Here is a 15,628-nt window from a genome sequence, read left to right on the forward strand (position 1 = left end):
TGCCACCGCATTACCTTGTTTTACCACAATGCAAGTGTAAAAAGGGCCTTATTGTTAAAACGCAATCACACTGTTGCACACAATTTTTATCAATTAAGCCACACGTGGTTCAAAGCAAATGACAGACATAGTCATTTTCATTGAATCCTAAATGAACAGAAAACAACATTGAATAATACATGCCTTTTTCTATGTGTTTTCGTACTATTTTTGTGCAAATAAAGCCTAACTCCTCGTTCACAGTGGTGCGTTGTGGTGCAGCATAACAGAGGCAATGTAACATGGCCTGCCGCAAGAAATACACCACCTATAGTGATGTTTACAGTGCGGTGGGTGCATTCCAGTACAATAGAGTGCAGCATGGTAACGCACTGCATGCAGTGTTACAGCAAAACACATGCGTTAACAGGTACAGTGAGGCTAAATTCACAGTGGGACGTTGCATTTTGATGCCACGTTAAAGTCGCACCGCAAGCTTACAACGCAACGCGCCCAAAAAGTGGCAACGCAGCGTTACCGTCGCATACAGCAAATACAGTAAAAAATACAGGGAATGAAAAGTATGCTTCCAAGTCATTACTGAGCATGTGCAAACAGTCCAACGCAGCTAATAACGTGTATAACGCACTGCATGCAGTACTTTTACTTAACGTGCAGCGTTAGACACCAATGCAACGTGTGCACTGTGAACAGGGCATTGATTTTTCATTGCAGTGAGTTATTCTGCGCTAAATGTTGTTTTAACGCGCAACTTTAACGTCCCACTGTGAACTTAGCCTGAAGCATACCTTACCCTACCTCCTTGATGGTATGCTTCACTGTTGTGACGCTGTGTTACCTTAAAGGGACACTTAAGTAAAAAAAAAATGAGTTTTACTCACCTGGGGCTTCCAATAGCCCGCTGCAGCTGTCCGGTGACCTCGCCATCTCCCTCCGATCCTCCTGGCCCCGCCGGCAGCTACTTCCTGTTTCAGTGACAGGAGCTGACAGGCTGGGGACGCGAGTGATTCTTCGTGTTCCTGGCCACAATAGCGCCATCTATGCTGCTATAGCATATATCATATACCATATAGCAGCATAGAGGGTGCTAATGTGTCTGGGAACGCGAAGAATCACTTGCGTCCCCAGCCTGTCAGCTCCTGTCACCGAAACAGGAAGTGGCTGCCGGCGGGGCCAGGAGGATCGGAAGGGAGACGGCGAGGGCACCGGACAGCTGCAGGGGGCTATTGGAAGCCCTAGGTGAGTAAAACTAATTTTTTTGTTTGACTTAAGTGTCCCTTTAAAGCAGGGGTCTCAAACTCAAAATACCTGGGGGGCTGGAGGCAAAATCAGGATGAGGCTGGGCCGCATAAGGAATTTCACAATCGCGGCGCATTGCCGCCTCTGCCCGCCCCTCTCACTCTTCCTTCACAGAGAGAGGCGGGGAGAGGCGGCGATCCGTGCGGCGATTGACGTCAGGAGGGGCAGAGCTGAAGCTGAAAGCTGTGCCCCTTCCAGGAAATGCCGGCGGATTGCCCCCCCCAGGCAATTTGGGGGCTCTGCAGCCCTCGTTTAGCGGCGGGGATGCGGCGGATTAGTTGGGAGCACTGAAGCGAACTATAAGGAAGCTTTTGCCGGCGAGGGCCACAAAATATTGTATCGCGGGCAGCAAATGGCCCGTGGGCCGCGAGTTTGAGACCCCTGCTTTAAAGTGAACATTAAGCCAGAAAAAAAATACGAGTTTTACTCACATGGGGCGTCTACCAGCCCCCTGCAGCAGTCCTGTGCCCTCGCAGCCACTCACTAATCCTCTGGTCCCCCGCTGCCAGCTAGTTTCGTTTTTGCCGACAGGCCCGTCAGGACTGGCCACGCGTATCTTTTTTTCGCATTCCCGACTGTAATTAGCGCTATTGCGGACCGCAACGCGTACAAAATTACGTAATTTTTTTTTCTGGCTTAAGCTTCACTGTAACAAGCGATACAAATTTTTTGTGCCATTTCATTCCTGTTATACAGGGAACATCCTATTGTGAATTGTTCACAGTGGGTCTTTGCATGGGTCCTTGTTCTTACAGGGAATACAATGCAAATCCCACTGTGAACTTATCCTAAAATGCATATTAAAAAGCACTGCAAACATGCACACAGAAATGCATTGCTGCTTATATATGCACCCCATTCACATGTGCTATTGTATTGATATAATCAATGTTATTCACATCACTTGTCAGGGGTTTTAATGTTGTGGTTGATCACTGTATGTCCATGTTCTTCATGGTTATACAGTGGGGTGCGAAAGTTTGGGCAACCTTGTTTATCGTCATGATTTTCCGGTATAAATCATTGGTTGTTACGATAAAAAATGTCAGTTAAATGTTTCATATAGGAGACACACACAGTGATATTGGAGAAGTAAAATAAAGTTTATTGGATTTATAGAAAGTGTGCAATAATTGTTTAAAGGGAAGGTTCAGGGAGGGGATTAAAAAAATAAAAATAAATTTCCACTTACCTGGGGCTTCCTCCAGCCCGTGGCAGGCAGGAGGTGCCCTCGCCGCCGCTCCGCAGGCTCCCGGTGGTCTCCGGTGCCCGACCCGACCTGGCCAGGCCGGCTGCCAGGTCGGGCTCTTCTGCGCTCCATTTCCTGGGACTTCTGCGTCCCACGCCGGCGCGCTGACGTCATCGGACGTCCGCCGGGCTGTACTGCGCATGCGCAGAACTACAAGCCAGCTTAAATTTGGAATAAGGTGCTTTGGACTGATGAAACTAAAATTGAGTTATTTGGGCATAACAAGGGGCATTGTGCATGGAGGAAAAATAACTCAGCACTCTAAGAAAAACATCTGCTACTTACAGTAATATATGGTGGTGGTTCCATCATGCTGTGGGGCTGTGTGGCCAGTGCAGGGACCGGGATTCTTGTCAAAATTGAGGGACGCATGGTTTCCACTCAGTATCATCAGATTCTGGAGACCAGTGTCCAGGAATCAGTGACAAAGCTGAAGCTGCACCAGAGCTGGATCTTTCAACAAGACAACAATCCTAAACACTGCTCAAAATCTACTAAGGCATTCATGCAGAGAAACAAGTAAAATGTTCTGGAATGGACATCTCAGTCCCCAGACCTGAATATAATTGAAAATATCTGTGTTGTAAGTTAAAGAGAGCTGTCCATGCTCGGAAGCCATCAAACCTGAATGAACTAGAGATGATTTGTAAAGAGGAATGGTCCAAAATACCTTCAACCAGAATCCGGACTCTCATTGGAACCTACAGGAAGCATTCAGAGGCTGTAATTTCTGCAAAAGGAGGATCTACTAAATATTGATTTAATTTCTTTTTTATGGTGCCCAAATTTATGCACCTGCCTAATTTTGTTTAAACAATTATTGTGCACTTTCTGTGAATCCAATAAACTTTATTTCACTTCTCAAATATCACCGTGTGTGTCTCCTACATGATATATTTAACTGACATTTTTTATCATAACAACCAAAGATTTATACAGGAAAATCAAGATGATTGACAAGGTTGCCCAAACTTTCACATCCCACGGTATATAACCCCTGTGTATGATAGATTCACTTTAAATGAAACATGACACAGAAATGCATTGCAACTTATATATGCACCCTTTCACATGTGCTATTGTATTGACATAATCAGATCCACTTTAAATGAGTATATGCATGAACATAAAATATTGTAGCCTCAAAGTTCAAAACAAGAATCAGAAAACACATATTATACCTAGACCCACATCACACTTGAATCATTCTCTTATTATCGTAGTTAGCGCTCCACCTTATATAGCAAATACATCAATGCCTCTTGTATATGATTGCACTCACCCTGTCCGTTTGACCACTGTGAGACTGGTCAAAAATCACTCATGTGTAATCCCCCTCGATCAGGTCCTCTTCTCCACTGCTCTTTCCTTTTGCTGTCAGTCCTCGTTGGTCTAGGTGTATCTCATAGGGTGAAAAAACCTCACATAGTACAGTTCCGTTTAAAATAAGATATACTTTAATCCTAAAAAGTTGCACTCACAATGTGTTGGAGCAATAAACAGCGCTCAGAGTTTTGGTTACGGGCTCTCCCCCGTGCCTCCCGGTCAGGCTCGTTGGTTCGCTCCGCTTCCCGCTGGTTGTCCGCACACAGTAGTGGAATGGTTAATCGTTTGGCCAGTACGTTCCCCACGCTGTGCACTCCGTGCTTCCGACAGTCCGAGGTAGCTCAACCCTACGCATTTCGTCACTCCGTGTGACTCATCAGGAGCGAACCAACGAGCCTGACCGGGAGGCACGGGGGAGAGCCCGTAACCAAAACTCTGAGCGCTGTTTATTGCTCCAACACATTGTGAGTGCAACTTTTTAGGATTAAAGTATATCTTATTTTAAACGGAACTGTACTATGTGAGGTTTTTTCACCCTATGAGATACACCTAGACCAACGAGGACTGACAGCAAAAGGAAAGAGCAGTGGAGAAGAGGACCTGATCGAGGGGGATTACACATGAGTGATTTTTGACCAGTCTCACAGTGGTCAAACGGACAGGGTGAGTGCAATCATATACAAGAGGCATTGATGTATTTGCTATATAAGGTGGAGCGCTAACTACGATAATAAGAGATACAAGCAGACGGTGGAACTGACACCTACTTAGAAGCGCATACAAACCTTAGAGACTGTTTGTTTATGAAATCTGGACTTTTTATTATAATATATTATACCTGTTCGTTGAAGGACTGAAGCTCTTGAGGAGTTTTATGTACTATTGCTTTTTTAATTTTATAATCATATGATTAGAAATATTACATTTTTGTTCAACAATACATAGCACTGATCCTGTTGTAGCGCTAACTTTGGAAATAACACACTTGAATCATTGCTGCCTGCAAATACATAAATCAATCAACATTGACCTATTTATAGAAAGGCAATACCTTTTTGCCAAACCATGTAAACTGGCACACCAATGAGAATGTCCCGCACTCTCTACATGCAATGGCCATTCTTGGGAGTAAGGCCTCTTTTGCACGGGCAGTTGAACTGTGTGCTCAGCAACCAGTTGCCAGGCAGCAGTGAGCAGTAACCAGGCAGCAGTGAGCAGTTACTAGGCAGCAGCAAGCAGTTGTGAGAGTTTGAGAGGCATTTCACTGCCTATCAAGTGCCCATGGAAAAGAGGCCTAAGAGTTAGGCCCCTGAATGAGAAGAGTTTATATTTTCAAGTGACAGCTCCTCTGTTGACTACAGGATCAAAGCATTGCTGATAGGTCTGATGTCATACAATATTTAAGAAACTGATAGGTGTTTCTAATGGAACACTAAAACAGGTTGTTTCCATCGCTGACTAATCAGTATTGACAGCACAGTTTTGAAAATAAGAAACATCTGTGCAGTTCATGTGCTTGTTTTTCGGTGCTTAGATGTTTTCTCATTGGTAATAGGTTTCCTAATGGTGGCCATACATGGTACAATTTTTTCATACAATCTTATCATTTCTATGTAATATAAGGGAACTGCCTAAATTATCCTTTCAGTATATTCACTTAATTTACCCTTATACTACATAGAATTGCTAAGATTGTATGAAAAAATTGTACCATGCATGGCCACCATAAGACAGACGTATGACTTTTTAGACTTAGCATACTTTTTGATTCAACTGGGCATACATGTTCATCTGTATTGGATGGGGGAGAAAGACTGAATGCTTTTGCCTCAGACAGAATACAATAGCGATGGTACAGGGATATTCATCCCAGCAAACTGTTAATCTGAGAAGGCAGAGATGCAAACAGATGCACGTTTGTTGTCCTATACAACTTTAAAGTAACTAATAGTGGAACAACCTTCTAATGCCTGTACAAGATAAAGACCTGACTAGTGATGATCAACATAAGTATGCGCTTAACGTAGGATGAATGTGGCCCAGCAGGGATCAGGACCTGAGCCTTGAAGTGATAATTTGGGTCGAGTTCTGTGCAGATGTGTTGCTAGCCTATGCGCTAGTGAAGCATTTTGTTAATATGGAGGGAAGGAGAGCGGCACACGATGAAGCAGGCAAGAGATGGCGAGAACAATGCCCTTGGCCAGCACTCGGCTGAATCAACCTACCATAGCTAGATTCATGCTAGATTTTCAGATGACATGCAAGATACTCAGGATACTCGGCCAAGGCAGCCCCTACCGACTGCCCCTGGTGAGAACAGTTGTATGTTGGTATGAAGAACGATTGTACATAGCTTTAGTTGAAGTATTACTTTGCAAATCCAAACCTTTTATTTTAATTGTAAATCGTTTAAATATAAAAGGGCAAATTTGTCAAAACCAGCACAAAGAAAACTGGAGAAGAACTTGTTTGTAATGGAGCAGACTTTCAGATCAAGGATTCTGCTGGGTTGCACTGAGCAACTACTCCACTTTTGCACTAGATCTTGCACTGGTTTCCATATAATTACCACATTATTCTCGGTTGCAAGTAATAGCCGGCCATTATCTGCTCTCTGTATTTAGTACATAAAGATCTAAAAATACCTGATGTCTTAAGATGTGTACACATGCTATACTAAACTTGTGTACAAGTGTTCACTATTTCATTTAAAGAACCAGAGCACCAGCAACCGGATAAGTGCACCATGTGCCTCCTTACTCCTACTCTTGGAAGCTGATCCGTTATGTGTCATGCTGTCACTCCTCCATTCTGCTACAGGCAAGGTGTCTGTACAACACTCAGCCCCCAAAACCGTCACCTGAGGGATTGAGTCCTGATCCCTTTGGATGACCACCATTGTGTGTACACAGAAGTTACTGAAATCAGTTCTAGAATAGCTTTCAGGTACTAAAATGTCAATGATTATTTGGAACTTTACTTGTTGCTTTTAAATGTAGTATATGATATGTAGCTTATTTGCCGCTGGCAACATGAATAAGTAGGTGTATCAAAACATGAGATTGGGCATATTATCAAACCGTTTCCACAAGGATGCTCAATTTCGCTTGTTTTTCCGTATGCTCATTTTTGTGTTATTGTATGGAAAAGTGTATATGAATTGCCGCATGTGTCTAGTAAACTTAAATATCATTAAACAGATGCATGGTGCGAAAATCTGCAGCAAGCTGTCGCTTTTTTTTTCGGAATGGACTACAAAAAAAGCATTCAATAGAAACGATTCCATTGAGATTGCATTACATTCAGTATTAATGTGAATTGTGACATTTTCGCAATGCAAATTCATACTCAGTGGAAATGGGCCCTAAGGATAGTCTAGTTATACAAAGTCATTTTTGTACTTTTATTTAACAAGGGCAATTCTACTGTTTTAATATTAATATTTCAATGAAAGTACTTTTAGCACAACTGATTTTCAGCAAACGTTCATAAGAGGTACCAAGTGCAAAAGTTACAATGCCCTGTGTTCATTTGTTGCCTTCTCTTGCATATGAAGGTCCTAATACAATGGAATGAAGAGGGACTCCCACATTACTTTCAGCCAATCCTTGCTGGCTTTAATCTCTGATGTCAAAAGATTCTCCCTCATGTGTTTAACAAAAAACACACATTAGCATGAGGCAGATGACTGCAGCCTAAGGCTTGCCTTGTAATCCTCAAGGTGACATCATGAGGTCTCTGCTGCTAGGACTGATGGTATTTCTTTTTGAGAAGGTGTTTATATTTGCCAATTTTAAGAAGTTTAACCTGGCTAAAAAGAGAAGTAAAGCAAGATATTCTTCTGGCGTTTGCAGTTTGAAAAGAGGAGACTTATTAGAAGTTCCCAGAACATTGTTTGTTCACTTTGGAATATATTTAGGGAATGGCAAAGTTGCCCATCTGATGCCCGATATACTTCCTGCTCTGTCAGACGACAAGTGTCTGATTGGCAAAGTTGTGACAAACAAGAGGCTGATTTTGGGTGTCCTGGCCAAGGTGGCCAGTATTAGGGTGGACACTGTGCAGGACTTTGCCTATGGTGGAGCTGTAATGGTTAATCACATGGACAGCAGCTTTAAGAACAAACCTCTCTGTAATGAGGAAGTGGCCCAAAGGGCTGAACAATTAGTCGGGACCACTTCGTACAGCCTGCTGTGGGATAACTGTGAGCATTTTGTCACTTACTGCAGATATGGATATCCTGTGAGCTTTCAAACCAACAAGGTAAACTGTGTCTCATAACTGTAGTAATGCTGGTGTTCTGTCATTTTTCTTCTGTATGTGGATATAAGATTTGCAGCAAAACTAAATGCAATAGCTGCCTGACACTAAAAGAACACCATTGTGTTTTCTAGCTTTAATAAATGTTATTGTTATGTATTTTACTCATACTTGTGGATGCACGTATAGGCGATATGGACAACTGAACTAGCAAATTATATATTTTAAGGTAATATGGGTAGAAAATAAGCAAGATAAGATTATTATTTTGATTATACTATGCTTAATGTATTTATGTATTTTTCTCTGTAGGTCACAATAACAACAGCTTCACCAGTTATATTGTGCTGGCTAGGAAAAATAGGCACAGTGTCAATATATAAAGAAATATTTTCCAATTATCCAATATATAAAGTGGTAAACTGTATATAAAAGTTAAAAAAAATACATCAATTAAAACAGGGCTTTAGTACCAAATCCATGATAGTATGACTTACTAATATTACATGTATATCCGAAAAAAAACCCACCAAAAACCAGTGAGATCCTGAGTATAGTAAAGTAATAAAGTTCTCTACGCATTTAACATTTTTCCACACTATTAGTTGTTTTTTTAATTTTTGGCCCAGGCCAGCAACCACATTGGGGTTCACAAAATCTCTGCCTGATAACTTTTAGAATATACTGGACATTGTATTAATTAAACAATTGTAACTGCATAAGTTGTGTACTGTACATTTCATGCTGTTTCAAGAAATATAACGAAAATCAAGCAACATAGTCTTTGTTAACGACATAAAGCAATTGCACACAAATTGAGAGCTTGATTATTTGAATCGGTTTTAAAATAAGGGTTAGTAGTCAGCATCAGCATTTTATGTACACCCTTTAATATTTTCTGTTAAATAAAGATCTTTCATTTTTATATCACTTGTTATACCTTTTTCTTAGCATCTGAAATTATTCATAGATATTTTAATCCACTTTTTCAGTTGATTGACCTAAATAGCAGGGGTATTTACCTTAGGGTGACCTAATATCATTCGCCCTTTTTATTTGATCACAGATTGAGAATTCCCTGTATATAAATGAGTTAAATACTCTGTTTTGCTTTTATCTTTTTAAAACAGTTTATACATATATTGAGTGTTATTGCAGTTAACTGTTTATGGGAATCTCTCCTTTACAGATTTGTGCTCTCTGTGAAGATTTTTTTTATCTACAATGTGTGATATAGAGGTTTCAGTTGCAAACTACATTTATTGCCCTTTGTTTACATATAAAATGAGTGGAGATACCAACTACAAAGTAACCTGCTGTAAAGGAAGAGGTCTTATAGCTTCCTCTGGAACAATTCAGGCTGATTGCTAATAACCTTCTTCCTATTAATTGCACAGTTCCTGCAGTCACTGGAGACATGAATTTGTGTCTGGGCTTAGCGGGTTTCTTTTAAAAGTCTATGAAAGTGTTACTTCCTTGCAGTCATCCAATAAAACTTTATGTACGCCTTCCTTCTCTCTCATGTGAGCTAATGTCTGCAATTCTGCAGTCTGAAAAGGGTGGGCAGAACATAAAATCTATTCCATGTATGAAAGCACATGCTAGATTTCAACTCTGTGTAAATATTAGTAATAATGTCAGGTACATATGAATGGATTGTCATTGTTTCACTTGGTTATTTAATCTTTCACGTGTGTTTTTATTTAGCACAAGCAAATAACTGAATAATCTGATTTACAACACAAGAGCGGGACATTGAAATAGTTTTAACTCAAACTCAGCAATAAAAATTCACAAAAATAGAAGTATAAAACATAATGGCCCCGATCCAATTCACTTTTTCTCCTAAGTTTTTTCCTAGGAGTTTTTTTTTTATTTTCTGCTTAGAATAACTTTTATTCTAAAAAAAATAAGTGAAAAATACTATCGGAATTATTTTCAGTATTTTCTTGCTTGGTGCCTTAAAAGGTATTTTATTAATAAGGTGTGAACAACATATCATTTAGGAGAAATTTTAGGAGAAAAGGGGCCCAATCAAATTCAATTTGGCCCATATGCAATTAATTTCTCCTTAGTTTTCTCCTAGGTGATATTTCCAAAATTGTTGATAAAATGCCTTTTAAACCACCAGCTAGCAAGAAAAGTAATATAAAAAGAAAAATAATTTTGATAGTACTTTTTTACCTACTTTTTGATATTTTTTCAGTTGCAAAGTGCAGAAAAGTTGTTTGAAATGGAAGATGACAAATTATCTCCTAGGAGAAAACTTAGGAGAAAAAGTTAATATGGGCCCTTGGGCCATATGCAAATCACTTTTTCACCTGACTTTTCTCCCAGGAGATAATTTTTCATCTCTGATTTAAAATAACTTTTCAGTACTTTTCAACTAAAAAAGTACCAAAAAGTTGGTGAAATAATACTATCAAAATTATTTTGAGTATTTCCTTGCTTTCTGGTGGCTTAAAGGGCAATTTATTGACCAGTTTAAAAATATAATCTAGGAGAAAACTCAGGTGAAAAAGAGAATTGCATATGGCCCCTTTTCTCCTAAGTTTTCTCCTAGGTGATAGTTTCACATTCTAAATAAAATGCCCTTTAAGCTATCCGCAAGCAAGAAAATACTCAATGATCTTGACAATACTTTTTCACCTATTTTTTGGTACTTTTTCAATTGTAGTGTGCAAAAGTTATTTTAAAAAAGAAAAATTATCTTCTAGGAGAAAAGTGAATTGGACCTGACCCAAAGTGACAAGGGCCTAAAAAACATTTTTTACGATCTGTCTTTTTATCTATGTATGTTTGTTTTAATTTACTTCTATTCTAATTGTAATGTATAATTATATGTAATTTGCTTATATTTCTAGCTGAAGCTTGCACATGTTTTGATTAGTAGTGTGCATATACAATATATCATTTAGAACATACACATGCACAGCCTTTGCACAGTAAATTGTTTCCTGGGAATAATTAAAATTTGCAGATCAAGCAGATCACTTAATTGTGTTCATTGCTATTTGTGTTCCTGGTGAAATGATTTAGCTTTCATGTCTATTTCTTACTCTCAAAGTGGAACACTAAAAAGGCTTATTAAAATCTTACAACACTCCCTACTCTAGCATAATAGTGTATGGATGTTCATTTAATATATAAAGCACACTTTAATGTGAAAAATGAGAATCACGTGACTCAATGTGAGAAATCACACTTCTAATGGCTGCTAAGACCCCTTTCAAATGTATAACAAGAGGTCAGGGGGTGTTATGGAGTTATGATGTGACCATATCCTTTCCTTCAAGCTCTGGAACTGTTAACAATACATGGCCCATTGACTTTTGCCACTGCTTCTTAAAGGGACTCCGAGCTAAAAAAAAAATATGAAAATTGCACTCACCTTGGGCTTTCTGCAGCCCAGTGTAGGTCGGGAGTCCCACGACGGCGTCCTGGCTCTTCTCCCAGAGATGGCTGGCCGGCGGCTTCCGGGCGGCTCCAGGCGACACTGGCCCGAGTGTCGGGCTCCCGCTCCCACATATGACACGTGTGGCGTAATCTTGTCGGCCGCCTTGCGTCATCACGGCCGGCGTGACAGTACGGCGCATGCGCGGTTTAATCGTGCATGCGCCTTATTGTCACGCCGGCCGCCGTGATGACGCGAGGCGGCCGGCGTGATTACGTCACACGTCTTGTATGCAGAAGCACTAGCCCGACGCTCAGGCCAGTGTCGCCTGGAGCTGCCCAGAAGCCGCCGGCCAGCCATCTCTGGGAGAAGAGGCAGGACGCCATCGTGGGACCTCCCGACCTACACTGGGCTGCAGAAAGCCCAAGGTGAGTGCAATTTTCATTTTTTTTTTTTTGAGCTCGGAGTCCCTTTAAAGAGACAATGGCCCATATGTAGTTAACTTTGTCTCCTGAGTTATCTTCTAGGAGATCATTTTCATATTCTTTTTTAAAATAACTTTAAGGCTAGGTTCACAGTGGGCTGTTACGGAGCTGCGTTATAAAATGTGACGCTCACAGTGCAACGTTAGTCTTGCATTGTAACATGTAGAGTTATAGTAACGCACTGCTGAAGTTACCAGGTACAGGAGTGCTTACTTTTCATTGACTGTATGCTTTACTGTCAATGAAATGCTACAGTAACACTTAATCTGCATTACTACTTAATCTGCATTACTACTTCTTTGTTGCGTTGTAATGTTGCTTTGTAAGTTTACAACACAATGTCCCACTGTGAACCTAGCCTAAAGCATTTTACAATTGAAAAGTACCTAAAAGTTTGTGAACAACTACTATCAGAATTATTTTGAGTATTTTCTCGCTTTTCTCGTAGGTGATGTTTTCACACCTTATCATAAAAAAAAGCCTTTCAAACCACCAGTAAGCAAGAAAATACTTAAAATTATTTTAATAGTAATTTTTCACCAACTTTCAAGTACTTTTTCAATTGTAAAATGCTAAAAAGACATTTTAAAGAGAATATACCAATTATCTCCTAAGAGACTCAGAAGAAAACGTTACCTGCATATGGGCCGGATGTGATAATATCACTTAGGAGAAAACTCAGGAGAAAAAGTGAATTGCACATGGGCCAATTTCTGGCAAAAGTGATGAAAGTCCAATTATCTCTGTAGAAACAAAGGCAGTTTTTCAGGAAATCAGTAGATTGCTTCATTTACAAAAGTCCCCTTTGCAATTTATCCATCACGAGAACGCATGGATGGAAGGAAATTTTAAATAGACCTCGGCTAAAAACTTTCATAAAGGCAGTAGATACACATAACACTCTAGAAATCAGAGATTATAGGTTCCACATAACCACAGAGGTGGGCAAGCCCCCTGAGCCAGCATCAAGGCACGTATCATTCAGAGGTTCATACTGTAGCTGTGGATGCAATTGCATCATACACATTCAATAATTGTATCAAGGATGAGACATATATGCCACTGTATAGAAAGCGTAGGTCTGCCAAATCTCTAGAGGTGCTGCTAAACGTCAGGGGAGGGTGAAGTATGTAAGTTATAAGCTATGCAGTGAAGAGTACCACCGATATGACATTGTTAACCAGTCTAGTTTAAAAGCTCATATGTGAGCTAAAGAACTGAGACGACGTCATCTGATCTCAATATTTATGATAGCTGTGTGAGAATTGTTTATCTACAAGCAGTCTGTAGCTTGTGCATGGAGGGATTCATAATTATTTTATGGTTGGCACTGGATAGGAATATGCACACTTTTTGCCTACAAACTCATCTTACGAACAGAAGATCTGTGAACAGTTTATCACTGCCTAAAACCTGATACACACATCCAAACTTGACCAGCCAATGATTGGCCAATTTTACCACTTTGTATGCGATCTCACCTGCACAATCTGTTCATAGTATTCAAAATCTGTTGCCCCCCTTTCCTTGTGGAAGAGGTACAATTGGCCAATCAAAAATTGGCTGTGTGTACCACCAGGCTTTAAACTTTATGAACCTGTTTTTGCATATTCTTTACATATACAGTACTTTCATTGTACTACTGCTGCCTGATTCAACAACTTTCGTTTTATCTTTCAGTTCTGCGAGACTATAAAGAAGATCATTCGAGACCAAAGAAGCGTACTGATTTCTGCTGCATTAGGGCTGGCACTGACACTCTGTATGGGTATAGGACCTTCCACCACACTTCCTTGCTTTCTTCTTACATTTACACTCTGGATGGCCAGCTGAGTGCTGGGTGAAGACTGGAAGGATGAACTTTACTTTGTGTCTACAGAAGATGTTAGCGCAAGATGGTATCAGGAAACCTACAAGCTTTCATGTCATACTCATCAGGAATAAGAACATTTACTAAGCACTAGATAATAATGTTTTTAAGTACTACAATAGGTAATATAATAAATAAAGTTTTATTAAAAGAAATATATTTAGCCTTATGTGCATTTACGGTAACACAAATTATTAGTATTAGTCTACTATATATCTTTTACTGAGTAGCTGCCATTCAGAACTAAACAGTACACAGTGGGCTTGATTCACTAACCGGCATTAAGTGTTAGCGCCGGAGTGAAAAAAAGTTTTCCGGCGCTAAACTGGTTAGTGTACTTTATCTGAGATTAGTGTGCCTTATCTGAGATAGTGTGCCTTATCTGAGGTAGTGTGCCTTATCTGAGGTTAGTGTGCCTTATCTAAGTTAGTGTGCCTTAAGTAACTTTGTGCACACTAAATAGCTTTGTGCACACTAAAAGATGGACAAAGCTACATCGCAAACTGCAGATAAGGCACACTAACCTCAGATAAGGCACACTAACCTCAGATAAGGCACACTAACCTCAGATAAGGCACACTAACCTCAGATAAGGCACACTAACCTCATATAAGGCACACTAACCTCAGATAAGGTTAGCACTGTAGTTTGTGCCCACTAAGTGATATGGCACTCTAACCGGCTTAGTGCCGGTTAGTGAATCAAGCCCAGTATGTTTTTACCGCTACAATACCCTAAGAATGCTTTACAGTAACTGACACAGTCATTTTGTTACGTTAGTTATGGTGCCCACTAACAGTGCTATTTCAGCAAACAATCAACTTTCTGATCAATTGGACTGTATAATGTTGAAGGTGCCGACTGTCAACAAATGATCGTATAATTTAATTGCATTATCATCCATTTTGTGGCTCAGTTCTGAAATGATTGGATTGTTTAAAGTTTTGAATCACCTTTAAGGGCCCAATCAACAGATTATGATTGTTTCTTTTCAATCTCAATTATTGGATTGAAAGGTCGATCGTTCACCAAAATTGCACTCTCATTAGGCACCTTAAGGATGGCTACACACTGTACAATCAGATGTATAACCAGCAATGCATGCACATGTGTTTTACAGTATATGTTATGTGAGGTCCAACAGATTAAATGTGATGTACAGTGTATTGTTCAAGTAGGTCTGTATATTACAAAACTGGTAAGACTGGATGAAGATTGTTCAGTCAGATTGTATTGCAATCTAACGTCTGTATTGCACCAACTGAAGTGGATGTCAAAGCAACCCATCTTTATCAACAGAGTGATAACACCAACTTTTGTGAGGACTGTCTTTCCTATTTGGATACATGGAGTATTTCTCTCACTTCTGATTCCCAAGTCCTGCTCCACTAACAAACAAACTGTGGCATTTGCCTGATTTTCTGTCTCACTACAAAGAGGTGAAACCTTCCGGATGAGGACATAAATGTCATAAAAATCTTGACAACATTTCTAAACTTCCTTATGCCATTTAAAAAGAAAAGAAATGTTTTTTGCCATGATATCCACTTTAAAGGACAACTGTAATGAGAGGGTTATGGAGGCTGCCATATTTATTTCCTTTTAAACAATACCATATTCCTGGCTATCCTGCTGATCTATTTGGCTGCTGTAGTGTCTGAATAACACCAGAAACAAGCATGCAGCTAATCTTGTCAGATCTGATAATAATATCATAAACACCTGATTTGCTTCATGCTTGTTAA

The 15,628-nt window shown here is 40.0% G+C and overlaps 1 protein-coding gene across 2 annotated transcripts in view; it reads left to right on the forward strand.

Moving 5' to 3' along the window:
- Positions 1-15,197, forward strand: part of LOC137570097 (lecithin retinol acyltransferase-like) — a 52,786-nt gene extending 37,589 nt beyond the window's left edge. Inside the window, exons 1-2 of one of the 2 annotated variants that reach the window (XM_068278891.1) lie at positions 7,576-8,137; positions 13,694-15,197. In XM_068278891.1, the coding sequence (XP_068134992.1) occupies positions 7,604-8,137; positions 13,694-13,846 (687 nt within the window). In that variant the 5' untranslated portion in view covers positions 7,576-7,603 and the 3' untranslated portion in view covers positions 13,847-15,197. Of the gene's footprint in view, positions 1-7,575; positions 8,138-13,693 lie in introns of those variants that run through there. The other variant, XM_068278892.1, reaches the window with a different exon arrangement.
- The last annotated feature ends 431 nt before the right edge of the window (positions 15,198-15,628 follow it).

This window comes from Hyperolius riggenbachi, chromosome 1 (genome assembly GCF_040937935.1).
Source record: "Hyperolius riggenbachi isolate aHypRig1 chromosome 1, aHypRig1.pri, whole genome shotgun sequence".
Lineage (NCBI taxonomy): Eukaryota > Metazoa > Chordata > Amphibia > Anura > Hyperoliidae > Hyperolius > Hyperolius riggenbachi.